The 27,365-nt window shown below is 55.5% G+C and overlaps 2 protein-coding genes and 1 non-coding gene across 18 annotated transcripts in view; 2 read left to right on the top strand and 1 right to left on the bottom strand.

Annotated features, from left to right (window-relative positions):
- The window catches only part of Map3k11 (mitogen-activated protein kinase kinase kinase 11), a 14,455-nt gene extending 10,866 nt beyond the window's left edge, over positions 1-3,589 (bottom strand). The window contains exons 1-3 of one of the 6 annotated variants that reach the window (XM_030250953.1): positions 3,227-3,589; positions 2,488-2,523; positions 1,012-2,311 (exon numbers count right to left, since the gene is read on the bottom strand). In XM_030250953.1, coding sequence (XP_030106813.1) covers positions 1,012-1,753 — 742 coding nt within the window. In that variant the 5' untranslated portion in view covers positions 1,754-2,311; positions 2,488-2,523; positions 3,227-3,589. Of the gene's footprint in view, positions 1-1,011 lie in introns of all 6 variants that reach the window. The other 5 variants (XM_006531752.2, NM_022012.3, XM_030250952.1 and 2 more) reach the window with 5 other exon arrangements.
- On the top strand, positions 2,997-27,365 carry Pcnx3 (pecanex homolog 3). Of its 11 annotated transcripts, none has more exons than XM_006531613.4 (35): positions 2,997-4,003; positions 4,362-4,549; positions 4,782-4,881; positions 5,334-5,373; positions 5,474-5,569; positions 5,781-6,908; positions 7,328-7,451; positions 7,535-7,710; positions 8,122-8,212; positions 8,588-8,723; positions 10,408-10,568; positions 11,604-11,757; positions 12,000-12,032; positions 12,259-12,430; positions 12,530-12,640; positions 12,997-13,088; positions 13,248-13,357; positions 14,275-14,380; positions 14,502-14,594; positions 14,725-14,875; positions 16,496-16,640; positions 16,946-17,123; positions 18,412-18,520; positions 18,646-18,775; positions 19,184-19,242; positions 19,338-19,553; positions 20,224-20,477; positions 24,391-24,621; positions 24,748-24,851; positions 25,018-25,165; positions 25,261-25,491; positions 25,576-25,850; positions 26,159-26,292; positions 26,373-26,671; positions 26,753-27,365. In XM_006531613.4, the coding sequence occupies exons 1-35, from the start codon at positions 3,851-3,853 to the stop codon at positions 26,945-26,947; spliced, it is 6,123 nt and encodes a 2,040-aa protein (XP_006531676.1). In that variant the 5' UTR covers positions 2,997-3,850; the 3' UTR covers positions 26,948-27,365. The 11 variants fall into 11 exon arrangements, with proteins under 11 accessions (XP_006531676.1, NP_659117.2, XP_030106541.1 ...); NM_144868.3 differs by having other exon boundaries at positions 3,092-4,003; positions 7,532-7,710; positions 10,447-10,568; XM_030250681.1 differs by having other exon boundaries at positions 3,299-4,003; positions 10,447-10,568.
- On the top strand, positions 12,924-12,996 carry Mir6987 (microRNA 6987). The gene has a single exon (NR_105953.1). It is a non-coding gene; the product is annotated as a microRNA 6987 (primary transcript).

The following is a 27,365-nucleotide window of genomic DNA, read 5'->3' as shown; positions in this document are numbered from 1 at the left end:
AGCTGAGGCCAAGATGCTCAAAATGTCCGTGCTGATGCCCCTAAGAATCTCTGCACTCTCCTGTCACGCAGGACCATGTCCACTACATTTCCTACTGTCCCCAGCCCATGCCCTCTGCTCCAGCAGACCCAGGTCCCGCTGTCTCCACATTGCTGACCTCTGCCTCTGAGCCTGCACTGTGGTCAGGCCCTGCCCAGACACCCACCCAACCAAGTACTTCACTAAGTGCTGCCTGTTTTGGACTGGCTTGAAGCCTGCCCACTTCAGGAAGCTGTCTGAACCTGTCACCAATTTTTCCTGGGCCTATGACAGGCAGCGAATGGGAGTCCGAGATAGTGAGAGATGGAGTCTCCCTTCATATTTGCATCCCTGGCCTGGGGGACCCCTGCTTGCTGGGCATCCTGGGTCAGGGCTTCTGAAGGTCCTTAAGCTGCTCTGGTCTCATTGTTCCCATTCTAGGGAGGCTGAAACTGAGGTTCTGAGGTGAAATAATCGGCCGGAGAACATGTAGGCAGGAAAGAGTGGGATGGAACAGCCTTAGTCTCTGAGCAGGGAGGAGGGTCTTCCCTGCTGAGATCTCTGTCCTGAAGGAGCTGCCTATGGGAGAGGGAGGGAAGCAACACCACGTTTGTAAATCTCGGAAGGGGAAGGCTGGAGGAGCAGCTTCCAGAAGACTTCCCTGAGGTGGTGACCACGGTAAAGCAGGGTGCTGAAGGGCCGCCTGAGAGAGCTCAGTTTTGAAAACTTGTCAAAACTTCAGCTGAAGACTGGGACTAGGGACTCCCAGGACAGAGGCAGAACTCTGCCAGGTTCCGGGGATTCCTGTTTTGGGGGTCACTGATAGGCCACGGGTATTCCCTGGACATCTAATACTCCTCTCAGGAAGGAGCTTGTGAGGCCAGCATCTCCCTAACTAGGCTCAGCTGAGCTAGGAGACGTGTGCACCTGGGCCTCGGCTGGGCCGTGCTCCGAGCCTCCCCGTGCCCATGCTTCATGCCCCTGGAAACTCACTGTTGTTGGACTTCAGGTCTCGGTGTATCACAGGCACCAGAGCCTCACAGTGCAGGTAGTGCATTCCTCGGGCAATCTGCACAGCCCAGTTGACCAGCACATGGGGGGGCACACGCCGACCAGCCAGGGCCCGGCTAAGAGGCCCACCAGCTGCATACTCCATCACCAGGCATAGGTTTGGCTCCTCCAGGCACACAGCTTTGAGGGCAATGATGTTGGGATGGGCCAGCATGGCAAAAAGCCGGGCCTCCTGTCGAACACTCTCAGCTGTTACACTGATGTCCTCATCAGGGTCCTGTCGGGCTGCCTTCACAGCCACCAGCTCCCCTCGCCAGCTGCCACGGTAGACCTTGCCGAAGCCACCGATGCCGATCACCTCCTCCAGTCGCAGCTCCTGGAAGCTGGCCACCTCACAGGGGGGTGGGCCTCCACCCCGAGATACATAGTTGGATGGAAAAATGCCCACCTGGCCACCCACCTGGCCCGCCCACCAGCCCTCATCTCCTGAGATGGCTGCATCCCTGGACAGCACCTCCACACGGTCGCCCTTCCTCAGGGCTAGTTCGTCCTGCCCATTGGGCTCATAGTCGAACAGGGCTGTCCAGACAGGATTGGCATAAGCTGCTGTTGCCTTCGGAGACCCCTCCGGCCGGACTCCACCGGTACCCCCGCCGCCCCCACTGCCACTGCCGTTCCATGACCCCAGCGGGCTCTTGAGGAAGAGGTTCTTCAAGGGCTCCATGGCAGGGAGCCGGCGTTGGAATGTGTGGGGGACCTTCTTCGGGTGCCCGTGGTATCCACCCCCGCTGGCTTGTGAGGCCCTAGAGCCGGAACCTGGGCATCCGGGCCCTGGCCCTCAGCCCCAGACCCACGCCTCTCTGGGGAGCCAGGAGTGTCGCCTCCCGGCCCCCCGCATCTCGGGCTTTTGGAGGAGGGCACCAAGGGCAGTGTGGTCAGGCTGGAGGGGTGGGGCCCACTGGCCTCCGGCGCCTCACCATGGCTGAATTGGAGCAGCAGAGTCCCTCAGTTCCGAAGTAGTCCTGGGAACCTGGCTTCAGCGCCCGCCTACCGTAAGGTGGGGCCTGCCAGGGTCAGCGCCCGGACTCTGGTTGTTGTCTCCAGGCACAAGAGGTAAGAGAAAGTCCCCAGTTGAGCCGAAGCTACCTCTTCTTGGGCTAGTGCCTTGGGCCCCGACAGCTCCGACCCCGGTCCCTTCTTCCTCCTCCCTTTGTACTTTGGCCCCGGGGGCGGGAGGCAGAGGTGGAGGGTGGAGTTTCACTTTTTTCCGCTCTTCTCCCTCCTGCAGGAAACAGCATCAGATGACGTGGGCGGGTTGCACCGCTCCCCTCCCGGAGGCTCCCGGCAGCTGTGCACGGGAGTTCCCGGGGAGGTTGGCCAAGAGAGGTAGAAGGCGGGCCAGGTAGTTCCTCCCGCCTCCCCCGCCCCCAAACACACCGGCACAACTCTAAGCCTTACGTTAGGTGCTCCTCTGCTCACGGTCGAAGTGGATCTCTGCAAAGACAGAGAAGAATCCTTGTGTCTGAATTCTCATCAGCCAAATCACCCTTGTGATTGCCTCAAAACCAAAATCTGGTCTTGGCTACGAAGTTGCAGAGCTCTTTAAGATTCGTTCTTTCCATATATGAAATAACAAGATACCCTGCTTTTCAGTGCTAGAGGGGGATGTGAACAGAGAAGTTTGGGACTTCAAAATCGGCTTACACTTGAAGCTCTTGGAACCATTTAAAATTATCTTCCTTTCACCCGAGAGGCAAAAACCTGAAACTGTCGTTCAGAACTTTGCCCGGGATTAGATTCAGAGTTGAAGGGCCTTCAACAACCTCTTCGTTAGTTCATCACTTGTCCTGTGTCTGTTACTTTAAGAAAGCCTATGTCATCCTGTTCGACTACTCAGGCCTGATCAGGATCACTCTCTGCTTCGGCTAAGCTCTGACCCGGAAGTAGAGGCGTAAGCCAAGCGACAACCATGATTTACGGTCTCGCACTAAGGAGAGGCGGCCCAAGTCGGGGGTGTGACCCGGTAACGCAAACTGGAAGTAGCCGTGAGGAGTCCCATTCTCCAGCTTTTCCCCGCCTCCTGTAACGCATTGGAAAAGCTTTGCGCCAGTCATCAAGTCGTTACCCAATGGCGACTCACCCGGCCGTCCCATATTTTGGTGGCTCTAGAATTTGACTGCGCGCGCGCCTAAGATACCTCTGCATCCCGTCACTTCGCTACTTCTCCGCGCTTGCGCACTTCTGCCGCCAGGTTTTCCTTTTCCGGGTCCCAACAGGTTCTAACGGGCGCATGCGCCAGTGCAGGCTGGCAGCTCGCGGCTCCTTCTTCCGGCCTCCCCTTTGCGCCGGCACCGGTAGAAGCGGGGCGAACGCAGAGCCCCAAGCGAGTGACCTGCGACCCCGGAAGTGGACCTCAGGGTCCCAAGGATTTCTCCGGTCCGGAGCCAAGGGACCTATCACTGGCACTCCGAGAGCACCTATTCCACGCCCACCTCTGGATGCCGCCGACGGGTGCCCAGCCCTTGCCCTGCGCCTGCTTTCAGGCTCGGCGCTTTACAACAGTTCTGGGCCACCGGAGGGGGCCCAGGCCCCGCCTCTGATGCAGTCCCACCCCAGTATCCCGGCCTGATCCGCTGACTGCCTGGGCCGGCCCCGCCCCCTGCCTGTGCCCTCACCCTACCAATCCCCTCCCCCGTCTGGGGGAGGCCATGGCGTGAAATCTAAGTCGGACCCCGGGACCCTCGGGCGCCAGCGGGGCATGGGCCGGGGGCCGCCCCCATGAGGGTCCCGGGAGGAGGGCGTGCGCAGCAGCGGCTGGGCCATGGGGTCTCAGGTGTTGCAGATCCTGCGCCAGGGGGTGTGGGCCTCGCTCACTGGGGGATGGTTCTTCGATCCGCATCAGAGCACCTTCTCCAACTGCTTCCATCTCTATGTCTGGATCTTCTTGCTCATCTTTCCCTTCTTGCTGTACATGGTGAGAGGCTGCCACCACCTGTAACTATGGCGAGAGGGAGTGTAGTCTGGAGGGATGGGCATCTTGAGTCCTGGGGCGTGGAGTGAAGCGAGTCACTGTAGAGTTCACTGTAGAGTTTACTTTGGTTTTATATAGAGGAAAGACCAAGTCTTTTCTGCATGGAGTGACCTTGAGCGCCTCATTTAATCTACCCGGTTAAACAGAGGGCTACCCCTAACAGGGCTCTTTGTACTGTTGCATGAAGGGGTGATGAAGTTTTGTAAACCGATGAATCCTAGTTCTTTACAGTGGTGGCAGGTACACCCTCAAGGGAGCAAGGGTTTTGTGAGAAAGGATCCAACTTAACTGTCATCTCCAGGTCCTGCCCCCCAGCCTGATGGTGGCTGGAGTGTACTGCCTGGTGGTAGCTGTCATCTTTGCTACCATCAAGACTGTGAACTATCGCCTGCATGCCATGTTCGACCAGGGCGAGATTGTGGAGAAACGCAACTCTACCATGGGGGAGCAGGAAGAAGAGGCTGCCCAGGGGGAGAGCAGTCTCCCAAGGTGAGTGGCTGTGGGCTGTGTCAGGGATTGTCCTTTCTCTGTGCTTGGGATTGTGGCTGTGTCTTGGAGGATAGAGAAGGCTGAGGGGACAATGGCTCTAAGTACTTGCTGTAGTCAGGGTTAAAGCAGTCGAAGGGAGTCTTGAGGAGGAAGGGGTGTTACGGATGGCGAGAAGAAACCGTAAAGAGAGCACAGCTGAGAGCTTCTGCTCAGCTCTTCTTCCTGTTTGCAGGGACCCTGGTGTGGAGATGACGGTGTTCCGGAAGGTGAGCTCCACGCCCCCTGTACGCTGCAGTTCCCAGCATTCTGTGTTTGGCTTCAACCAGGTTTCGGTGAGTAGGCTCCCCTCGCCGCTGTCCTGGGAGTCAGCCCCTGGTGTGGGCCTGCTCCCAGCCTGCTCCTGGGAGTCAGCCCCTGGTGTGGGCCTGCTCCCAGCCTGCTCCTCGGAGTCAGCCCCTGGTGTGGGCCTGCTCCCAGCCTGCTCCTGGGAGTCAGCCCCTGGTGTGGGCCTGCTCCCAGCCTGCTCCTGGGAGTCAGCCCCTGGTGTGGGCCTGCTCCCAGCCTGCTCCTCGGAGTCAGCCCCTGGTGTGGGTCTGCTCCCAGCCTGCTCCTGGGAGTCAGCCCCTGGTGTGGGCCTGCTCCCAGCCTGCTCCTGGGAGTCAGCCCCTGGTGTGGGCCTGCTCCCAGCCTGCTCCTCGGAGTCAGCCCCTGGTGTGGGCCTGCTCCCAGCCTGCTCCTCGCTCGCCCCGCTTGTTTATTCGTTCTCTCTCCCCTGTCTTATCAGGAGTTGCTGCCCCGGATGGAGGATTCTGGGCCCCTCAGAGGTAGGTGGCTGCTGTTCTGGGCTGGGTGGTGGTGGTGTGGCGCAGGATAACAGAAGAGGACCCCAGGGTCATTGTGACGACTCTGCTGATGTGGTTATAGACATCAAGGAGCTGGTACGGGAACAGGGCAGCAACAACGTGATCGTGACCTCTGCCGATCGAGAAATGCTGAAGCTCAGCTCCCAAGAGAAACTGAGTGAGTGGGCAGGGCTGGCAGGCAGAGCGGATGTCTTGTGATGACATCATCCCAAAGTTGGCTCCGTGTGGTGCTCCTGGATGGAGCACCTTGTTGTTCCTCTTGTGCCCGTACCCTTGGTGGGAAATGGAGGTTGTGGGATTCCCCTTACACCTATTCATTCGCATTGCCACATGCCCTTTTCTCATCTCATCTTTCTTTCTTCTAACAGTTGGAGACCTTCCCCAGACACCTCCAGGGGTTGTTCCAGACCCCTCTCTCCCCAGTACGGATTCTTCCGAGCGTTCTCCCATGGCTGGAGATGGTGTCCCCTGGGGTGGGAGCGGTGTGGCTGACACTCCCATGAGCCCTTTACTGAAAGGGAGCCTCAGCCAGGAGCTAAGCAAGAGCTTTCTGACCCTGACCCGGCCTGACCGGGCCCTAGTGAGGACCAGTAGTCGGCGGGAACAATGTCGGGGAACTGGAGGCTACCAGCCCCTGGACCGGAGGGGCTCAGGTGACCCCATGCCCCAGAAAGCTGGCTCTTCGGATTCCTGCTTCAGTGGCACTGACAGGGAGACTCTGAGCAGCTTCAAGAGTGAGAAGACTAACTCTACACACCTCGACAGTCCCCCTGGTGGGCATGCTCCCGAGGGCAGCGACACAGACCCTCCTTCTGAGGCTGAGCTGCCTGCCTCCCCAGATGCTGGGGTCCCCTCAGATGACACACTTCGTTCCTTTGACACAGTCATTGGAGCAGGGACACCACCGGGCCAAACGGAGCCGCTCCTGGTTGTGCGGCCCAAGGACTTGGCCCTGCTTCGGCCTAGCAAGCGGCGGCCCCCCATGCGAGGACATTCCCCACCTGGTCGTACCCCAAGACGGCCCTTGCTTGAGGGCTCAGGCTTCTTTGAAGATGAAGATACCAGTGAAGGTAGTGAGCTGAGTCCAGCATCCAGTCTCCGGTCTCAGCGCCGCTATAGCACTGATAGCTCCTCGTCTACTTCTTGCTACTCCCCCGAGAGCTCCCAGGGTGCAGCAGGGGGTCCTCGGAAGCGGCGGGCCCCTCATGGGGCCGAAGAAGGAACTGCTGTGCCCCCTAAGCGACCCTATGGGACCCAGCGGACGCCCAGTACTGCCAGTGCCAAAACTCATGCCCGTGTGTTGAGCATGGATGGGGCAGGGGGTGATGTCTTACGGGCACCCCTGGCGGGCTCCAAGGCTGAGCTGGAGGCCCAGCCAGGAATGGAGCTGGCTGCTGGTGAGCCTGCTGTGTTGCCTCCTGAAGCCCGGAGGGGACCCGCTGCCAACCAGCCTGGCTGGCGGGGGGAGCTGCAGGAGGAAGGTGCTGTAGGGGGAGGTGAGTGTTGGCCGCAGGGGTGAGGGTGAGGAAGACCTGGGAGGCTTGAGTTTGGGTAAAGGGCAGACTGCGGCAGACCTAGTCAGCATCAGCTTCTCCATCTCGGGAGGAGATGGACTTGTACTCGATGGTTAAGGCACGTGGGCCACGCCTCTTGGCTCCAGGCCCCATGGTTAGCACTGAGCCTCTGTTCCCTGTGGACATCATCTGCCCAGCAGTGGGGCAGGGCAGATGATTGTCATTCTCATTTTCAGATGAGAAAACTGAGGCACGGATGGCTAGAGATGTGCTGGCAGGGCTCCTGAGACCAAGTGTCGCTGCACTCAGTCTAACCTTTAGCTCCATTCTGGAGCACCTGTCCCCAGCCCAGCCCAACCCAGCCCAGCTTGTCACTTATGCTTGGGGCTTCTTTCTGACAGCACCTGAGGAAACAGGTCAGCGGGAATGCACAAGCAATGTGAGGAGAGCTCAAGCTATCCGGAGACGACACAATGCAGGCAGCAACCCTACGCCTCCAGCCTCTGTCATGGGCTCACCACCTAGGTGAGCATCTGCCCCAGGGCTGCAGTGTAGAAGGGGCGACTGGCTCTACCTAGTGCTGACTTAGGACTTCCCCTGTCCAGCAGCCTGCAGGAGGCTCAGCGGGGCCGGGCTGCTTCCCACTCCAGGGCACTGACTCTGCCCTCCGCTCTGCACTTTGCCTCTTCCCTGTTGCTCACCCGAGCTGGCCCCAACGTCCATGAAGCCAGCAATTTTGATGACACCTCTGAGGGTGCTGTGCACTATTTCTACGACGAGAGTGGTGAGCCCTTCCCCAGCCAGCCCAGCACCTCTTGTGTGCTTCCCAGAGGCGTCTGTGGCTGCCCACCCACCCACAGCACTGTTGGGTCAGTGATCCCCCCCCCCACCTTGGCCCTGTAGCAAGTGCTGTCCGACGTCATCCTTGTAGCATCTCTGAGGTGTGGGTGTTGTCATCTCTGCTCTGCTGATGAGGAAAGCGGGGCACCCCCGAGCCACAGGCTGAGCTAGTGGTAGAGCAAGCCCCACCCAAAGCAGGCTGACCGCTGACCGGAAGGCCCTTCCTACCTAACACTTGGTCCCTAGGGGCTGGGCTGTCACGACCCGGAACATACCACAGGGCTCCTCCTTGTTCGTTAGCCTTGATGCCCTTGTAGTCTCGGACCCTGACAGTGCTGCTGTCCCTCTGCCCCAGGTGTACGACGGTCGTATACCTTTGGCCTAGCTGGAGGTGGCTACGAGAACCCTGTGAGTCAGCCAGGCGAGCAGGCAGCCAATGGAGCCTGGTAAGTCTCCAGTGGGCTTCTTGAGGGCCCGGCAGGCTGCGTTTCTGAACCTAGTGCTCTTTGCTCTGGTGGGGCAGCAAAAGGCTGGGAGGGAAAGACAGTAAGGAGACTGGGCATGAGGTCCTACAAGGCTTCCAAGTCTCCTAGGAAGCACAGTACTGACTTCTGGAAGGAGGGCAGGGGAGTACAGCTTTCGAGTAGGCCTGGCCTGCAAGAGATACTTCTGCAATCTGCTTTCTCCTGACGCTGGTGCTCCTGATCCATGGGCACTCCAGCCATGGGGCAGGAATCCTCACCTTCCTGACCTTGACTCCCGTCTCACCACGATCCAGGGTTTGTCTGTGCCCTTCACTCCCATTGCTCCTATGTCCACAGGGACCGTCACTCACATTCCTCCAGCTTCCACTCAGCTGATGTGCCTGAAGCCACGGGAGGCTTGAACCTGTTGCAGCCAAGGCCAGTAGTTCTTCAGGGTATGCAGGTGCGCAGGGTGCCCCTGGAAATCCCAGAGGTGAGGAGCAGCTTTGAAAGGACTGTGTGGGGCAAAGTGCATGTATCAGATGACTAAGGCTGGTCTAGGTAAATAGCCTGCCCAGGTATCCCAAGAGGGCTAGATCACTCTGAGGAGGAGCGTGGGGAATGCCACTGTGTCCCCGTCTTCAATGGCTCCTCAAGTCATCCGTTCATTTTCTCTGTACATGTGCCTCTCTGATCTCAGAACAGGAGCAGATAGCAGGATAGTGGGTATTTCACAGCGATCCCTGCAGAAGGGGCGGTTCAGTTTGTCCTGTGCCTGAGACGGTACCTGTTAACACTCCTTACAGCAGCAGCAGCATGGTTACTGATGGTGTTCTTTTTTTTTTTTAATCTCCAATTGTTTATCACTAAAACAATCCTTCCAGCAGTTAACAGAAATAATAGGAGTGTATAAAACATGACCTCGACTATCGTCCCAGCTTCTCCAGAGGCTGAGACAGGATACTATATGAGCCCAGGAATTGAAGGCCAGCCTTGCACTATAGAGGGGTTCTGCCTCTATTAAACTATATATACACCCAGACGTCAAAACAAAGTCTCCACTCTAGACCTGTTCTCAGAGTTCAGAGAACAGTCCTGAAATATAGGACTAACCCAGAATAAGATAACCCTCAGATCACAGGTGGGCCGTCAGCACTGCTAGAGTCCCGTGGCTGGGGTGTGGGAGTCTCTGTGAGGTAAGAGGGTCTGAATCCTGGCTAAGCTCTCTTACCAGGCTACTTTCCGAACCTGAGACAGAGTCTCACTAGGTTGACTACGCTGGCACCAACCTCACTCTGTAGCACAGGCGGCCTTGAGTTTGGGATCCTCCTGACTCAGCCTCCCAGTGACCTAAGATGGTTACAGGTCATGCTGCCAGGCCTGGCTACTCTCTTGGCTGTTTATTTTATGTAACCATTATGTGGGATTGACAGCATCATCCTTGCAATCTAGGAGTAACTTAAGGGCCAGAGCTGGGCATCTTTGGGTTCTCCATTGTATCCTGTAGATGGTGTGTGTGTGTGTGTGTGTGTGTGTGTGTGTGTGTGTGTGTGTGTGTTTGTGTGTACGCGCATGCACGCGCATACATACAGGCACCTCACAGTGTACATATGTAGGAGTCAGTTTTCTCTTCCCACTGTGGAGTCCAGAGATTAAACTCAGTCTGTCAGTCTTGTGTGATAAGTGCTTTTACCCTTTGAGCCATCTCTACAACCTATATAAATGCTTGTTGAATGAAGGGTACATCCAGCCGAAAGAGCTAAGTGCTTTTCTCGGGGACACACAGCTCTAGCCTGTCCTCTGAGCCAGGTGTTCTGTGTTCCTGAATGGGCTTGCCACAGTGACAGTGGTGGCTCCATCTTAGAGGAGAATCATTTGTGCTAGGTCCCGAAGGACAAAGTAGATGTCACTGATTATTCTGCCTGAGTTGAGAAGGCAGACATAGGATTTGGTGACTCTGGCACCTGGTAACCTATAACAACAATCCAGGTGTGTCCTAGGGACCCAGAGCTGGGAGCAAGCCTTTGTGGTGAGAGTCATGCAGGCCTCAAGGTCACTGGACAGTGGTGCCCTGATGTGCTGAATTACATGGGCAGTCAGCAGCGCAGCGTCGGGGGAGGGGTGATGTGAGATGAACGGGGTGGTGGGGCTGATGGACGCGGCTGTGGGGACTGCAGTTTGACCTGCTGGACCAGGACTCCCTGCACGAATCCCAGGAGCAGACACTGATGGAGGAGGCACCACCCCGGGCCCAGCACAGCTACAAGTACTGGTTTCTTCCTGGCCGTTGGACCTCTGTGCGCTACGAACGGCTGGCCCTGCTAGCTCTGTTGGACCGGTGAGTACCTACAAGTACTAGTTCCGGATTCCCAGACAGTGCTGGAACTCTGGTCTTCCAAACTCTAAACTGGTGGAGATGGTCATGCCATCAGAGACCCTGAATGCCTCAGTGGGTTTCTTTGTTGTTTTTGGCTTTTGAGAAAGGATATCATAGACCAGGTTGGGTTCAGATTTGCTATGTAGCTGAGGCTAACCCTGAACTTCTGGTTTTCTTGTTTCTACCTACCATATGCCAAGGTTACAGGTGTGCATTACTGTACCTGGCTTGGTTTCTGTTCGTTGTTTTTTAGACAAGGTCTGATTTGTATCCTAGACTGGCCTGAAATTCACTCTGTAATTCTAAACTCCCAGTGATCCTCCTGCTTCATTCAGCCTTAGAAGTTGTAGTAGAGGTGTGAACCACCACTCTGCTGCAATGGGCTTCTTTAGGCTGCAGAGGAGTTTAAAGGGGTGGGGTATAATAGTTACCGTTCCCTTGAAACCTTTCTCAAAACAGAGTGATCCCTCACTGTTCCCCCACTCCAGGGTCAGTCTCTTTCTTTCTCTTCCATTTACTTGAGTGCTGTAACTTAAGTACATCCATAAACATGGTTGCCTCAAAACCTGTCCCCTTTTCCAGAGGGGAAACCGGTCAGAAAGTCAGATATAGATGCCATCAAGGCAATGGGCCTAGATTCCATATCCTGTCTTCCTGTCCATCCGTCATGTTTCACTTGTGTGACTGGGGACTGCCCATGTACACATCATGGTCCTCCTGCTGGGTGGACACCATAACTCATGTCAGCATGAGCAGGAAATGGACGTGGCCAGGAATAACATAGCCTTGAACTTTCGGTGTCTGGATGGCCAAAGACAGCTCAGGGCAGCAACAAGATGGTTTTCTCAGAGCAAGTGCAACCTGCTCTCTTCCCTCTGAGGTCAGAGGTTTGGCTTTTCAAAGCCCAGAGGTGTATCTTTAGGGCAGAGTCCTGTCTCCCCAACTCCCCTTAGAGACTGGGGCAGGAAGCTGTGCCTGACTCACATGTCTTTGTAGGACACGTGGGGTAATGGAGAACATTTTCGGTGTTGGATTGAGCAGCCTGGTTGCCTTCCTGGGATACCTGTTGCTGCTCAAGGGCTTCTTCACTGACATCTGGGTCTTCCAGTTCTGTCTGGTCATCGCCTCCTGTCAGTACTCCCTGCTCAAGGTCAGGCCTGGCTCCCCAAATCCACAACTGTCCTGGGCCACCCGCTTCCCCTTGTTTCAAGTCTGAGGGGACCTGGTTAAGGTCCCCTGTAGCCAGCCACCCATCTGAACTGTACTGAGGCTCAGACAGTACAGGGTCCTGCCTTGGTCACTTACTACTGTCCAGTGGTGGGACTGGTCTGAGAGTCTTCCCTTTTCTGTGGACACCAGTACTTGTTGCCAACATAGCCCTGTCTCTTCCAGAGCGTGCAGCCTGATGCAGCATCCCCAATGCACGTGAGTACCTGCGGGGTGATGCTCTGGCCAGGAGGCCCTGGGAGGGTCTGAGACCAAATTCGAGACCATGGTGGGAGAGGGGCAGAGTTCCTCACCACCCGCTTTGCTCCCATCTTCCCCAGTTTTCCAGCTTGGATGTGGTCAAGTCTGGGGCATGTTGAATGTGTGAACATGCCCCAGGGAGGTCACTGGGGAAGGCCCAATTCCTCACTGGCCCACTTCCTAGGGCCACAACTGGGTGATTGCATACAGCCGGCCTGTCTACTTCTGTATCTGCTGTCTACTCATCTGGCTGCTGGATGCCCTGGGGACCGCTCAGCCCTTCCCACCTGTCTCTCTGTACGGCCTCACACTCTTCTCTGCCTCTTTCTTCTTTTGTGCCCGAGATGTGGCCACTGGTAAGACAGGGCAAGATTGACCCAAGGGAGTGAGTCTGAAGGGTGGGCCCAGGAGAGGCTGGCAGGCTAACTGGTCCTTCACTTCCTACTCCTGGACAGTGTTCACCTTATGCTTTCCGTTCGTCTTCCTCCTGGGCCTCCTGCCCCAGGTCAACACCTGCCTCATGTACCTCCTGGAGCAGATAGACATGCATGGCTTTGGAGGCACAGGTATGGTGCCCCCAGGAGGGTCTGCCCACAGGAGGGTCTGCCCACAGGAGGGTCTGCCCACAGGAGGGTCTGCCCACAGGAGGGTCTGCAGCTCTGGTTCTTACAGAGCCTTTTCCTGCTTCTGGAGTCTGGCTGCAGGGGCCCCATCCTGCCTGTCCTCTTTTATCCCCTCTCGTTTTCTTTCCTCTCTCTTCCCCAGCAATGGTTTCAGCCCAGAACACTAGAAGCTCTGAAGGCCGAGTGGAGGAGGGTGGTGTCATGGGAGGTCTTGTGGGAATGGAGGAACAGTGGGACAGGGTGACAGGGTGAGACCCATAGATCAGAGCTGGGCTTCACCCATTTCTCCCTGCTTCCAGCTGCCACCAGCCCACTCACTGCGGTCTTCAGCCTCACGCGAAGCCTGCTGGCTGCTGCCCTGCTTTATGGCTTCTGCCTTGGGGCCATCAAGGTATGGGTAGTCTACAGGAGCTGGGCATGCTGAGCCCCGTGGGGTGGTTGGGACAGGTCTGTGAAGTGGGTTCAGCAGTGGCTTCTCACATACGACATCCCGTGCCTTCCCCAACCCTTCTCTTCACTACCTCTGACCAGTGTGGGTTCTCTCTTTTAGACACCTTGGCCAGAGCAGCACGTCCCTGTCCTCTTCTCAGTCTTCTGTGGCCTCCTGGTGGCAATGTCCTACCATCTGAGCCGGCAGAGCAGCGACCCCACCGTTCTCTGGTGAGTTCTGCCTGTGCCTCTCTGTGCATACAGAGTACTCTCTGAGTGTGTGTGCTTATCCATAAGTACATGACAGAGTACTCTCTGAGTGTGTGTGCTTATCCATAAGTACATGACAGAGTACCCTCTGAGTGTGTGTGCTTATCCATAAGTACATGACAGAATACTCTCTGAGTGTGTGTGCTTATCCATAAGTACATGACAGTACCCTCTGAGTGTGTGTGCTTATCCATAAGTACATGACAGAGTACTCTCTGAGTGTGTGTGCTTATCCATAAGTACATGACAGAGTACTCTCTGAGTGTGTGTGCTTATCCATAAGTACATGACAGAGTACTCTCTGAGTGTGTGTGCTTATCCATAAGTACATGACAGAGTACTCTCTGAGTGTGTGTGCTTATCCATAAGTACATGACAGAGTACCCTCTGAGTGTGTGTGCTTATCCATAAGTACATGACAGAATACCCTCTGAGTGTGTGTGCTTATCCATAAGTACATGACAGTACCCTCTGAGTGTGTGTGCTTATCCATAAGTACATGACAGAGTACTCTCTGAGTGTGTGTGCTTATCCTTAAGTACATGACAGAATACCCTCTGAGTGTGTGTGCTTATCCATAAGTACATGACAGTACCCTCTGAGTGTGTGTGCTTATCCATAAGTACATGACAGAGTACTCTCTGAGTGTGTGTGCTTATCCATAAGTACATGACAGAGTACTCTCTGAGTGTGCGTGCTTATCTGCGCATGACAGAGTACTCTCTGAGTGTGTGTGCTTATCCATAAGTACATGACAGAGTGTGTGAATATGCACACCTGGCACTTGGTCAGTCAGGGCATGTACCTGGAACTGACATTATCTGTGTGAGGTAGGGACATTAGTGCCTGCCTTGGCCTCTGACTCTTCTTCCTTTCAGGTCTCTAGTCCGGAGTAAACTCTTCCCTGAGCTAGAGGAGCGGAGCCTAGAGACAGCCCGGGTCGAACCCCCAGACCCACTGCCAGAGAAGATGCGTCAGTCAGTGGTAAGGGCTGGGAGCTGATGAGGGTGTGTGCGTATGGGGTTCCAGCAGGTCTGGGCCTGGGAAGGCCATGTGAAGCCATGCAGCGGGCAGTCAGGCTGTCTCTCCTGGCTCTGCTCTGCAGCGGGAAGTCTTGCACTCCGACCTGGTGATGTGTGTGGTGATCGCCGTGCTCACCTTTGCCGTCAGTGCCAGCACCGTCTTCATTGCCCTGAAGGTTTGTGTGGTATAGGTGCACCTCTTGGTATGGATGAGCGCCTGCTGCACTTGAGAGCCCCTCTGTAGGCCACACCTACCCTGGTGGGCTGACCATGCTGAATCGAGCCCCTCGCCTCTCCCTTCTGCAGTCAGTTCTGGGCTTCGTGTTATATGCGCTGGCAGGAGCCGTGGGCTTCTTCACGCATTACCTGCTGCCACAGCTGCGCAAACAGCTCCCCTGGTTCTGCCTCTCACAGCCTGTGCTGAAGCCACTGGAGTATAGCCAGTATGAAGTGCGAGGTGAGTACCACTGGGCCAGGCAGAGTCAGGCTGGAGGGCATCCCAGTGAGAAGTGTGCTTCTCTGGGCTGCGGCTGACAGTGAGCACCTGCTACTCGGCCAGCTTTCAGCCCCCATGCCCATTCCTCTCCCTGCCCAATGCAGTCTCTGCTGGACTCCAACCCTGTGCACTGCCCTTGCCTTGCTTCCTGCTGTCTCTAGTGGAAGAGGAATCCAACACTTTTAAAAGGAGTTTTATGTTTTGAATTGCCGCCAGTGGGTCAGAGCCATTTATTTCTTGTTGCTGGCAATATTTAAAAATTAAAAAAAAAATACACAGGCTGTATTCAAAAATATTTTCTGGGCTGGAGAGATGGCTCAGTGGTTAAGAGCACTGACTATTCTTCCAGAGGTCCTGAGTTCAGTTTCCAGCAACCACATGGCGACTCACAACCATCTATAATGGGATACAATGCCCTCTGTGGTGTGTCTGAAGACAGCTAAATTGTACTAAATATATAAATCTAAGAAATAATAATAATAAAATAAATCTTCAAAAAATTTTTTTACATTGCATACATCTTTAATCTCAACACTTGGGAAACAGGTGCAGGTGGATCTCTGTGAGTTTGAGGCCAGTCTCATTTACATAATAAGTTCCAGGCCAGCCAGGGTTACATAATGAGATCCTGTCTCAGAACAAACAGAGGTTGATATGACTGGAGAGATGGCTCAGCGGTCAGAGCTGGCTCATAATCTGCTGTTAACTCCAGTTTGAGATCCGATGCCCTTTTCTGGCCTTTGCAGGCACTGCGTGCACATGGTATAGGCATTCATGCAGGCAAAACACCCATACACATACAATTTTTTAAAAGGCTTAGAGCATTTGGTGTTTTAGTAACAGAATCTTGGGTGCGTGTATGCACTCCCACTGCACACATGTGGGGCTAGAGGCCGCCTCCTGGATTCTCCACTCCACTCTGCTCCTGGGAGTTGAACATCATTCTCAGTGGCTGACGAACCCTCGGTCCTTTCTGAATGAGATGACAGCGTGTTCCCTTCCCTCCTTCCAACCCCTCCTCTGAGCCCGTCTTCTTGCTCTCTCTCAGATTCATGGCCCCCTTTTTTAAAATTGTTGTTACACATACAAGCTACTCAGTCCAAATAGTATTTGTTTGTAGCCCTTGTTTTTCTCAAATAATGGGAAATTTTGCTTCTTGGGCCAGCGTCTCTGTCTGTTTTCCTTTTGCTGCCTTAAACCAAGAGAGCTTCCCCCTCAGAAGGCCTGCAGCTTGCTGTCATCCCAACCCCTCGGCCTATTCAGTGTGACCTTTGCCTACCTCTGGTAGGTGTCTAGGAGGTTTTTTGGTCAGCTTTGTTTCTACAGACAGTAAGACCAGCAAAGCCCTGTTCCCCAAGCCTGTGACATGCTAAGTGGCATTTGGAGCCCCTTCCTGTGGCTCTTCATCCTCATTCAGAGCTATTGGCAGTATTCCAAAGTCTCCAGGGACCGAGGACAGCATAGCTGGTTTGCCCACCTTCCTGGGTGCTTTCTGGCCCTGTGGTGCCTAGTCCTCTGGGCTCCAGAGAGGCGCCATGTTGCAGGCCCCATGCTAGCTGACGGCTTGCCTTCCTGTTCCAGGCGCTGCCCAGGTGATGTGGTTTGAGAAGCTCTACGCTGGCCTGCAGTGTGCTGAGAAGTACCTCATCTACCCTGCCGTGGTCCTCAACGCTCTCACAGTGGACGCCCACACAGTCGTCAGCCACCCAGACAAATTCTGCCTCTAGTGAGGACCCCCGTATCCCACCCCCGCTGTTGTGTGTGTATATCCTCATGTGATTGCCACTGAGGGATGGGTAGGACCTAAGACTGGCAAAACCCAAAGCTGGATGTTGGCACTTAATGAGCTGTCAGTTGGGGCAAATGTGTCACCCTTCAGCTCATTCAGAGGTACTGTCCACCCCTGACAAAAGGGCTGTTCTAGTAGATAGCAGGTGCTGAGGGTGGCATTTAAACCATTGGTGAGAGGTGTGTGTCTGTGCCCACCCTCCCTAAAGCCCTGCCATGTCTGAATGCCTGCCCCACCCACAGCTGCCGGGCCTTGCTGATGACTGTGGCGGGGCTGAAGCTGCTGCGCTCGGCCTTCTGTTGCCCACCCCAGCAGTACCTGACCTTGGCCTTCACTGTCCTCCTCTTCCACTTCGACTACCCGAGGCTCTCACAGGGCTTCCTGCTTGACTACTTCCTCATGTCTCTGCTCTGCAGCAAGGTAAGCTGCTGGTTGACTCAGACCCAGGCTAATGAGCAGGCAGAGCAGAAGTGTTCGGTCAGAAAGGAAAGTGTGTCCTGAACCTGCAGCCTTGTAGACCCGGATTGCTGTAAGTGTGGGCTTTTGCCGTGGCCTGAGGGAGCGATCCCTCCAGTTCCCCTGCAGAGAGCAGGTTGAAGCTTTGAAGGGGAACTTGCTTCAGGCCCTCCTGGGAGTTGGTGGCCAGTCAGACTTCACAGCCACTTTCCTCAGGATCGGCCGGATCTCGGCCTGACCTGGTCCCCTGGGTGTTCTGAGCTCTGCCTCTCTGCTCGCCAGTGTCTTGAAGCTGGGTTCCAAGCTGAGAGTGTCCCCAGAGCTGAGAGTGTCCCCAGAGCTGAGAGTGTTCCCCAGAGCTGAGAGTGTCCCCAGAGCTGAGAGTGTCCCCAGAGCTGAGAGTGTCCCCAGAGCTGAGAGTGTCCCCAGAGCTGAGAGTGTCCCCAGAGCTGAGAGTGTCCCCAGAGCTGAGAGTGTCCCCAGAGAGCCTGGGTGTATTGCTATTCTCTTGGGCTGTGGGATTGGGGGTCACATGGAGCAATGGACCATTCCCCACCTTCTGAAGGCCTACCACCTGCCATTGTACTGGGCCCCACATTGCCCTTTTATGATTTCCTCTTCCTTGGCTTTGGTTTGCTGGCAAGCTTTTGTACAAGGCACCCTTCTGCTTTCTTTACTTAGTTACTAGAATTTGAATCCAGGGCCGTGGGAGTGCTGGGCAAGGATTCTACTGCTGAACTCTTCCATCAACCCTCTTTGACTTCTTGCTTTGAGATAGTCTAAGTAGGCTCGCCTGAACTCACTCAATAGCCCATGCTGCCTTGAAACTTGTGACTCTCATAAATATCTGGAATTATTAGAGACCTGACCCACCAGGCTTGCCTTAGGCCCTTCAAAGGGCTGGACCTAGGGTCATCTCTTGAAATCCTCACTAATGATTAAGTAACATGACCAGAGCAAGTCATTTGCCTTTTCTGTGCTTATCTGACCTGGGAATTTCCTATTTGTGGACTAGGGAGAGCAGTAGGAGCCCCCCCTCCCCCAAGGCATCATGGGAGTTAACTGGCTAATGTTCTTTGGAGCCATGGCTTCAGGTGTTGCAAGCCAAGTCTAGAAAGAAAAAGCTGGGGTGGTCTCAGAGTCGACCCAGTGGGACTATTGTCTGGAGGCTTGGTAGATCTTAGCACCATGTGTGACTGTGTGTGTTTTATCACCTTGACCTTGACCTTGACGCTGACCCTGACCCCTGCAGCTTTGGGACCTGCTGTACAAGCTGCGTTTTGTACTGACCTACATTGCACCATGGCAGATCACCTGGGGCTCAGCCTTCCATGCCTTTGCCCAGCCCTTCGCTGTACCACGTATCCAGCTTCTGGTTTCCCTCTGTGGGCGGGGTGTGTGTGGAGAGCAGCAGCTGTGGGCTGCAGAGAGAGGAGAGGGAGGCGGACGGTCCCATGTGCCTGTTACCTCCTTGACTTGTGCCCAGACTCAGCTATGCTGTTCCTTCAGGCCCTGCTCTCAGGGCTCTTTTCTACCCCACTCAACCCCCTGCTGGGCAGCGCAGTCTTCATCATGTCCTACGCAAGGCCCCTCAAGTTCTGGGAGAGGGACTACAAGTAAGTCTCATGAGAGGTAGGAGCTGGTGACCAGCAGGGAAGTGAAGCCTTGGTGTCCTAGCCAGAAAGCACCCAGAAAGGGTCTCCAGAGGGGACGAGTGCTTGGCTTTGGTGGGGACACTCAAGGCAGTGCGTCTGGTAAACAAACACCCAGCAGTCCAAAGCCTCATGGCTGCCTGGCCTCTGGAGACCCCTCTTGTCCAGGTTTCTCCCTCGTGGTTCTGTGTGAGTCCCTTCATGTCCCTAAGTTTAGCTTCCTTATCTGTCAGCTACAGTGGGCTGTCACAGGTGGCATCTACTCACAGCTCAGGGATGTGGGTTCAGAGAGGACCAGGGTGGAGCTTGGGCAGGGGATGTGCTGATGAGCTGCCTGACCCCAGCCCATACATTGTTGCTCTCTCTAAATAGCACTAAACGTGTGGACCATTCTAACACTCGCCTAGTGACACAGCTGGACCGGAACCCAGGTGGGTAGCTACTTGTCTAGGCTCTCACAGGCGAGCTGTCCCCTGGAGGGTGCCCTCTTTACTTGACACCTGTCGACTGTTGTTTTGGATCCCAGGCGCTGATGACAACAACCTCAACTCCATCTTCTATGAGCACTTGACACGCTCGCTGCAGCACACGCTGTGTGGGGATCTGGTGCTGGGCCGCTGGGGCAATTATGGCCCTGGAGACTGCTTTGTCCTGGCCTCTGACTACCTCAACGCGCTAGTGCACCTCATTGAGGTTGGCAATGGCCTCATCACCTTCCAGCTTCGTGGCCTTGAGTTCCGGGGTGAGCCATAGGCCTGAGCTGGGAGACTAGCAGGGGGCAGAGAGGGCAGGCCTGGGCTGGGACACAAGATTTAGTATTGTGTTGAAACTGGATTTGAGTCCAGCTCTCAGGCTACTGGGTGATCTCAAGCAAGGTTCTCTTCCTCCTGAGTGTAGGTGTCCTACACTGGCTACCCACACTCTAGTGACACCCTGCACATGCACACACCACCTTTGACCTCACAGGGAGCCGAGGATTACTGCTGAAAGCTGAGGTTTGAGCTCTGATGGCAGCTTCCGGCCAGCATGCCAGCCAGCACTGTAGGCGGCTGTGTCCTTGCTCAAAGGAGCTCATGTGTTCTGTGCCATCTTAAGACAAGTCCCTAAGAGGCATCCAGGGAGGTTCCAGGTACAGCCCATGAGCACCATGACCTTGAGAAAGCCACTCTTTTATAAGTTTTGGTTTTTGCCTCAATAAATGGGGGAACTGGACCCATTTTTCTCCAACCTACTCCTTTGGCAGTTGGAATTGTGAGGAGAAAGGGTCTCATTTTGTCAGTCCATTCAGTTAGTGACCTTTACTGGTGTCTGGGTCGGAGCTGAGTGGCAGTGGGTCTAGTGGCTCTTTGGGCACTTGCTAGTGAAACTAGGGACTGTCCTAGTAGCTCTGACTAGGCAACCCTGTCCCACAGGCACATACTGCCAGCAGCGTGAGGTGGAGGCCATCACGGAAGGTGTGGAGGAAGACGAGGGCTGCTGTTGCTGTGAGCCTGGTCACCTGCCCCGGGTCCTGTCCTTCAATGCTGCCTTTGGGCAGCGCTGGCTGGCCTGGGAGGTGACAGCCAGCAAGTACGTGCTGGAAGGCTACAGCATCAGTGACAACAACGCAGCCTCCATGCTGCAGGTGTTTGACCTCCGCAAGATCCTCGTCACTTACTATGTCAAGGTATGGGCTCGGGGCTGGGAGGCAGCTCTTGGTGAATTGTCACTACACAGGCTGGAGTGCAGGATGGCTGTTTTGGTCAGGGGAAGCATAGAACTCACTTTTCACATTCTTCACAGTGCTACCATCAGACAGCCCCAGGGGCCTTGTGAGCAGGTGCCTGGAGTAGGAGCTCCCTATTGTGCCTTCCAGAAGGCCTCTTTCAGGCCCTGAGTGTGGAGGGTGGGTGGGCAGCACGTTATGGATCCCCTCCAGGCTGCTGGCTCCAGCTGGGGCAGTTGGCTAAGGTATGTCTTCAGGACCACCAGTCCAGGGCTAGGAGTGTGGTAGGAAGCCTGCCTAGCATGTCTGAGACCCTAGATTCAACTCAGTACCAAAATAAAACCTACCAGCCTTTCCCAGCTTAACAGTGCTGGTGCTTGCTAACAGTAGCCATGGTGGGTAACCATGGGAGCAAGCAGGACTGTATCCTTGCTAACAGTAGCCATGGTGGGTAACCATGGGAGCAAGCAGGACTGTATCCTTGCTAACAGTAGCCATGGTGGGTAACCATGGGAGCAAGCAGAACTGTATCCTTGCTAACAGTAGCCATGGTGGGTAACCATGGGAGCAAGCAGGACTGTATCCTGAAGGTGGTGGGTCTGTGCTGGGCACCTCACCTGATCTGGACAGACTGTCATACACCTAGAAAAATCTAAGGTGCCCCTGCACAGAAGCTGGCTTCTATAATTGAAGCACTTATTAGGTGGAGGCAAGAGGATGAGGAATTCAAGGCCAGCTGGACGATGTGGAAGACTCTCAAAAGGGGGTTAGGGTGGGGGAGCTGGTTAGATGCTTACCATCCAGAGGTCCTGCGGAAGCTGGACACCCTGGCGTGACCTCGGATCCCAAAGCCAAAGTGAGGGCCTTACTGAGCAATGAGTTTAACCCAGTGGGGAGCTCCAGATTGAGTGAGAGTCACTAACTCAAAACTAAGGTGGAGAGCAACTGAGAAAGACACTCGATGGCAGCCTCTGGTCCCCCGGGCACAGACGGACACACATCATCTGTAGACAGAAGTGATTGGTTGGAGCTTTGGCATTAGAATGTGACAGAGCCAGGCTCTAGACTCAGGCCTGGCATCTCAGTCACTAGGTTTTCTGCCTTGTCCTGGGTGGGAGGGAGGGGGGCTCGAGTCAGGCCAGAGAGCCTTGAGACCTGCCGGAAGTGGTGAGACACAGTGAGGTTAGGAGCTCGGCCGGAAACTGTAGGGGTTTCAGGCAGCCTAGAATATTGCCTCCTTTGTCCTAGCTCAGTTTACCTGTTGAGAAACAGAGGCTTGCAGGCTTTTAGGATGTTAGGAACAATGAGGTTCTGTGACACGCAGGGAGGGGCGTTATGGAAATGTCTTTCTGTTACTGTTCTGTTTCTGTGAAGAGAGAGACTCCATGACCAAGGCCACTTATAAAAGAAATCATTTAGTTGGGCTGGCTTACAGTTTGAGAGAGTTAGTGCATGACATCATCACTGCAGGGAGCATGGGTAGCTGAGAGCTTATGTCTTATCCACGTGGTTGGAACTTCTGAAGCCTCCAAGTCCATCTCCAGTCCACACCTCCTCCAACAAGACCACTCTTAATCCTTCCTAAACAGTCCACCAAGGGAGAACCAAACTTTCAAACAAGCTTATGCAACCACCATAGAGTGTGATCGGTTTGTGTCACACAGTCCAGGTACCACATGCGCTTAATCTGCCCCGAGACACTGGTGACCTGCTGGGGCTAGTCAAGCCTGCATCACTGAGGTTCCCTTTAAGGCAAACTCATGCAACTCAAGTCTGTCCCTTTGTCCCAGGCAGTGTGGATATCTTCCAGAGTCATGTGTTGGAAGAACTGAGAAACCATAATTCCTGTGTCCCTTTGTCCCTGAACCACTCCTAGGAAAGAGTGTGTAAGGCAGCGCCACCCTTCACTTTACTGGGAAGCAGGCCACAAGTGACCATTCCCAACCCCAGGTCACTCAGTTGTCCAGGTCACCCTGCTTCTTCCCACAAGTCACATCAGAGCTGCATGTCCCCCAGAGTGCTGTGTACTGGTCGTGGCCAGGCATAGGTTGGCACTGAAATGAGCTTGGCCTTGTCAGTTTTACTGTCCCTTGAAGTAGCCAGTGTGTCTCAGCCTGGATACCCGAGAAGCTGGGCAGAGTGATACCTGGAGATGTGATAAAGGCACGGAGGGACAGCGCAGGGCTGGGGAGCAGCTGTGCTAGGAGCCCAGGCTGTGGCAGTCTTGTGCCAGTCTCTGCCCCTGTGAGCAGCTCTGGTCGTGCTGAGGCACTTTCCTTCCCCTGACGTTCTGCCCTTCCCATGGGCATCACCTGATGGTGGGCAGCAGGTGGAATGCAGGCTCTGGGTACAGAGCCACCAGCTCCCAACCACCTGCAGCCAAGCCCCATCCTTGAGGTATTCAGTTTTTGCATGTTATCTTGCTTGCATCCTTTAGTGAACCTTAGGAAAGGTGGGCCCTGTGTGATGGCCCCACCACAGCTGACGAGTCAGCTGAGGCTTCTTACAGGCAGTGAGCCTCATGCAGGAAAGCAGCGTGGTCCTGAGCCTCGTTCATGGCCAGTGACGTGTACCCAGGCAAACAACTACAGAGAGTGTCCATTCAGGAGCTCTTCCTAGAAAGCCTTGCACTGAGACTCACACAGAGGGCGTGTCATAGAATACAATGACAGTGTTAAAAAGTAACTCATCAACACATTCCAGGTCAGCTCCCCCTGACCCAGAAACAGTGCTTTTTTGATTTTCTTGGCTGTGGTGGTGCCTGGATTTCAGAGATGCTCTCTAGCAGGAAGGTCAGTCTGGAGACCAGAGATCATATATTCCTGTGCCTTCCTTTTAGTAAGCCCTAAGTCAGCAGCCAGCTCTCACCAGACTTCTTCATTGACTGCTGCCAAGGCCACATCTGTGTAGGGAGTTGAAGGACACACTCCGCCCCCAACACACACACACACACACACACACACACTGCACCACGTGCTGCCATGAAGCCATCCACTCCGTGGAGCACACATCTGTTTGGGCATTATTAGCTCTTCCTAGCTGTACCCTGGCCATTTTGCCCAGGCTTTTAGCCACTCAGTGTCCCACCACAGTCACTCCGCTGTCCCTATTGCCTGGGCACTCTCTGTACGTGGACAGCTACACTACCCTCCTCAGCCTGGGTTTCTCCACCACTTAGCCAGGGAGAGGGCCAACCCTATCAGCTTCAGGTCAGGGAGGTACATGGAACCCCATAATCTTGTTGTCTACCCACTGCTGTCCTAACTTTGCCAGATACCCCTCTCCCCAGAGCTGCTCTCCACTTACCCAACCCCGGTTTAAACACCAGCAAGGCCCCCTAAGAACAGGTGACACTCTGCCTTTTGATACAAAGTGTATGCCTCTGGCTTTTTTCAGAGAAGGTCTTATGTCTGTCATAGTAATTTGCCTAAAGGGACCTGTGACTCAGGCCAGGCAGGCTCCCTGGTTTGTGGGTAGCGTGCTGTTTGAGCCGACATTCCTGGCCCCGAGGTGTGGATGCTGCACAGTATCCTTCCATTCTAGCCCTGTTTGCTCACCTGTGTGACACTGGGCAAGACTGTCGTCTGTGTGAGCCTCCGTTCCCCTTACAGATGGGCTGGGTTCTAGGGATGGCAAGAAGAGGACAAGAAGCAGATCCTGCTGCCAAGTGCAGGGCCACTCTGTAAGTGGGGTGCTTCATGCTGGTTCTCACACTTTGTCCCTGGAGAGGAAGCGCTTACTTACCTACTTAGCTTCCGAGAGCTCGGCTGCGCTGCAGAAGCGGCATCACATTGTGGCTCAGGCTGGAGTGTGTTCTCCCCACTGCTGGGGTTTTGGGATGGAGTTGCCCCTGACACCTACCCTCCTCTCCCAGAGCATCATCTACTATGTGAGCCGCTCTCCAAAGCTAGAGACCTGGCTGAACCATGAGGGCATCGCCGCTGCCCTCCGGCCTGTGCGAGCCCTTGGTTACGCAGACTCGGACCCCACCTTCTCACTGAGTGTTGACGAGGACTACGACCTCCGGTTGTCTGGCCTCTCCCTGCCATCCTTCTGCGCTGTCCACCTCGAGTGGATCCAGTACTGTGCCTCTCGGCGCAGCCAGGTCAGCTACCTGTCCCTTAGGTCTGCCCTACCCCAGACTCTTGGTCACTCCCTTCACACTGGGTGACTCTCAGTCTGGACTCCAGTCCCACACTGAGCTGTGCTGACTGGGGTCTTTGTGTCATAGCCCGTGGACCAGGACTGGAATTCACCGTTGGTTACACTGTGCTTTGGCCTGTGTGTGCTGGGTCGCCGGGCCCTGGGAACAGCGTCACACAGTATGTCTGCCAGGTGAGTGCCCACAGGCAGCAGAAGAGCCCCACAGCCCGTTGGTGCACTCCTCTCACAGGGATGAGAGCCTCTGCAGCCCCGGCCTCGCCTGCCCTTGCGCTGTTCTGTGGGGAAGAGACAAGCTTCTCCTGGCTCTCCCTGTTGCTCATGCCTTCTCCCCACCCAGCCTGGAGCCCTTCCTCTATGGCCTGCACGCCCTGTTCAAGGGGGACTTCCGCATCACCTCTCCCCGTGACGAGTGGGTCTTTGCCGACATGGATCTGCTTCACCGAGTGGTAGCCCCTGGGGTTCGCATGGCCCTCAAGCTTCACCAGGTAGGAGGGATGCGCCAGGCAGAGTAAGAGGCAGGTGGGAGATGACGCCTTCCCCAAGACAGCGGTCCCTGACTTCTGTCCTCTCCTCCAACCAGGACCATTTCACATCTCCTGATGAGTATGAGGAACCAGCAGCCCTGTATGACGCCATCGCGGCCAATGAGGAGCGGCTAGTCATCTCACATGAGGGGGACCCTGCCTGGCGCAGTGCCATCCTCAGCAACACCCCCTCCCTGCTGGCGCTGCGCCATGTCATGGACGACGCTTCTGACGAGTACAAGATCATCATGCTCAACAGGCGCCACCTCAGCTTCCGAGTCATCAAGGTGGGGCAGATGGTCTTACTCCATCCCGCAGCCCGTGCCCCTCCTTGGTGTCGCTGCCCTGACCTTTGGTGTGGCCCTCCACAGGTAAACCGAGAGTGTGTGCGTGGGCTGTGGGCTGGGCAGCAACAAGAGCTGGTGTTCCTGCGCAACCGCAACCCTGAGCGCGGCAGCATCCAGAATGCCAAGCAGGCACTCCGCAACATGATCAATTCCTCCTGCGACCAGCCACTGGGATATCCCATCTACGTGTCACCTCTTACCACATCTCTGGCTGGTAGCCACCCCCAACTGCGGGCGCTGTGGGGTGGTCCTGTCAGCCTGGGTGCCATTGCCCGATGGCTCTTGCGCAGCTGGGAGAGGTGAGCCCTGGCTGTCCCCTAACTTGGGAAGCTTTCTTAGGGCCCAATGCTCTGGGATTCAGGGAGCAGGAGCACGGAGATGAAGCAGCTTCCTCCAAGGTCACAGAGACAAAGTCCTGCAGTCAGTGAGCTTGGGCCCTTCTCCCAGAGAGACCCTCTTTCCCCTAGAGCGGGCTTTAGTATTTAAAAGACTATAAACTAGGCAGCAGGATCTCTCAAGAGATGAGACTCCTGGGACTCAGATGTTTCTGTAGGGCTCGCAATGCCTCGCCCTGGACCCCTCACGCGTCTCCCGCTTCTCCACCCAGACTTCATAAGGGCTGTGGCGCTGGCTGTAATAGCGGAGGGAATGTGGATGACTCGGACTGTGGTGGGGGTGGCGGCCTGACCTCCCTCAGCAATCATCCGCCCTTGGCACACCCTACGCCTGAAAATGCAGCAGGTAAGCGGGCAAAGCTGGACTGAGCCTGTGGGTGAGACTGCGGCCCAGCCGAGCTCTCTGCTCTTATCTGTTTCCTACAGGCAGCAGTGAGCAGCCCCTCCCACCAGGTCCTAGCTGGGGACCACGGCCTTCCCTCAGTGGCTCTGGTGATGGGCGGCCCCCTCCTCTGCTGCAGTGGCCTCCCCCTCGGCTCCCTGGACCACCCCCTGCTTCACCTGCTCCCACTGAGGGTCCCCGGCCCTCAAGACCTTCTGGCCCTGCTCTCCTCAATTCTGAGGGACCCAGTGGGAAGTGGAGTCTGGGGGGTCGGAAGGGACTGGGAGGACCTGATGGGGAGCCAGCCTCAGGGAGCCCCAAAGGAGGCACCCCCAAATCTCAGGTAAGGAGCCTGTGGAAGAAGACGACCCCAGGAGTTCTCAGGTCGGTTTGTCTGCTCATCTGTCTGTCTTCTCTCCCATAGGCCCCTCTAGACCTCAGCCTCAGTCCTGATGTCAGCTCTGAGGCCTCACCTGCCAGAACCACCCAGGACCTTCCTTGCTTGGACAGCAGTATTCCTGAGGGTTGCACACCCTCCGGTGCCCCAGGTGACTGGCCTGTCCCTGCTGAGGAACGCGAGAGCCCGGCTGCCCAGCCCTTGCTGGAGCATCAGTACTGAGGAGTCAGCCTGGCCTCTGCTGGATCGCATCCCGGGACTCAGTAACTCGGACTCTGCTGGACTACAGAACTGATTGGCTTTGGCTCTGGTGTCTGCACCCTGATATCTGGCTACTTCAGTGTCACAACTCAGTGACCTAGACTTCTCTCCCTGATCCGTGGCCTGGATCCCAAACTGAGGCAGCAGCCTCCTAGCCAGGCCCTAAGAGCCAAACCCATGGGCTGGTCCCTCATTGGAGCCCATGGCCAGGACTGACTTTGCCTCTGGGGCCTGCACTGCCCCCAAGGCTGGCCTCCTTAGCCTGGACCTGGGGCCCGATATGTGGCAAGGGTGGGTTCATTCGTTCTTTTGTCATTTTTCTTTCTTTTTTTTTCTGTGCTTCAGAGACACCAAATTAATAACACTATTTTTGATTTTG

This window comes from Mus musculus, chromosome 19, assembly GCF_000001635.26.
Source record: "Mus musculus strain C57BL/6J chromosome 19, GRCm38.p6 C57BL/6J".
Classification (NCBI taxonomy): Eukaryota; Metazoa; Chordata; class Mammalia; order Rodentia; family Muridae; genus Mus; species Mus musculus.
Note: the sequence above shows the minus strand (reverse complement) of the source record. Positions and strands in the feature narration are given on the sequence as shown.

Coding starts and splice junctions, on each gene's coding strand:
- Pcnx3 (XM_006531612.4), top strand. CDS start 3,851: ATGGGGTCTCAGGTGTTGCAGATCCTGCGCCAGGGGGTGTGGGCCTCG. Junction 14,595..14,724: donor CCGTCTTCATTGCCCTGAAG/GTTTGTGTGGTA, acceptor TCCCTTCTGCAG/TCAGTTCTGGGCTTCGTGTT. Junction 25,851..26,158: donor CTCTTGCGCAGCTGGGAGAG/GTGAGCCCTGGC, acceptor TTCTCCACCCAG/ACTTCATAAGGGCTGTGGCG.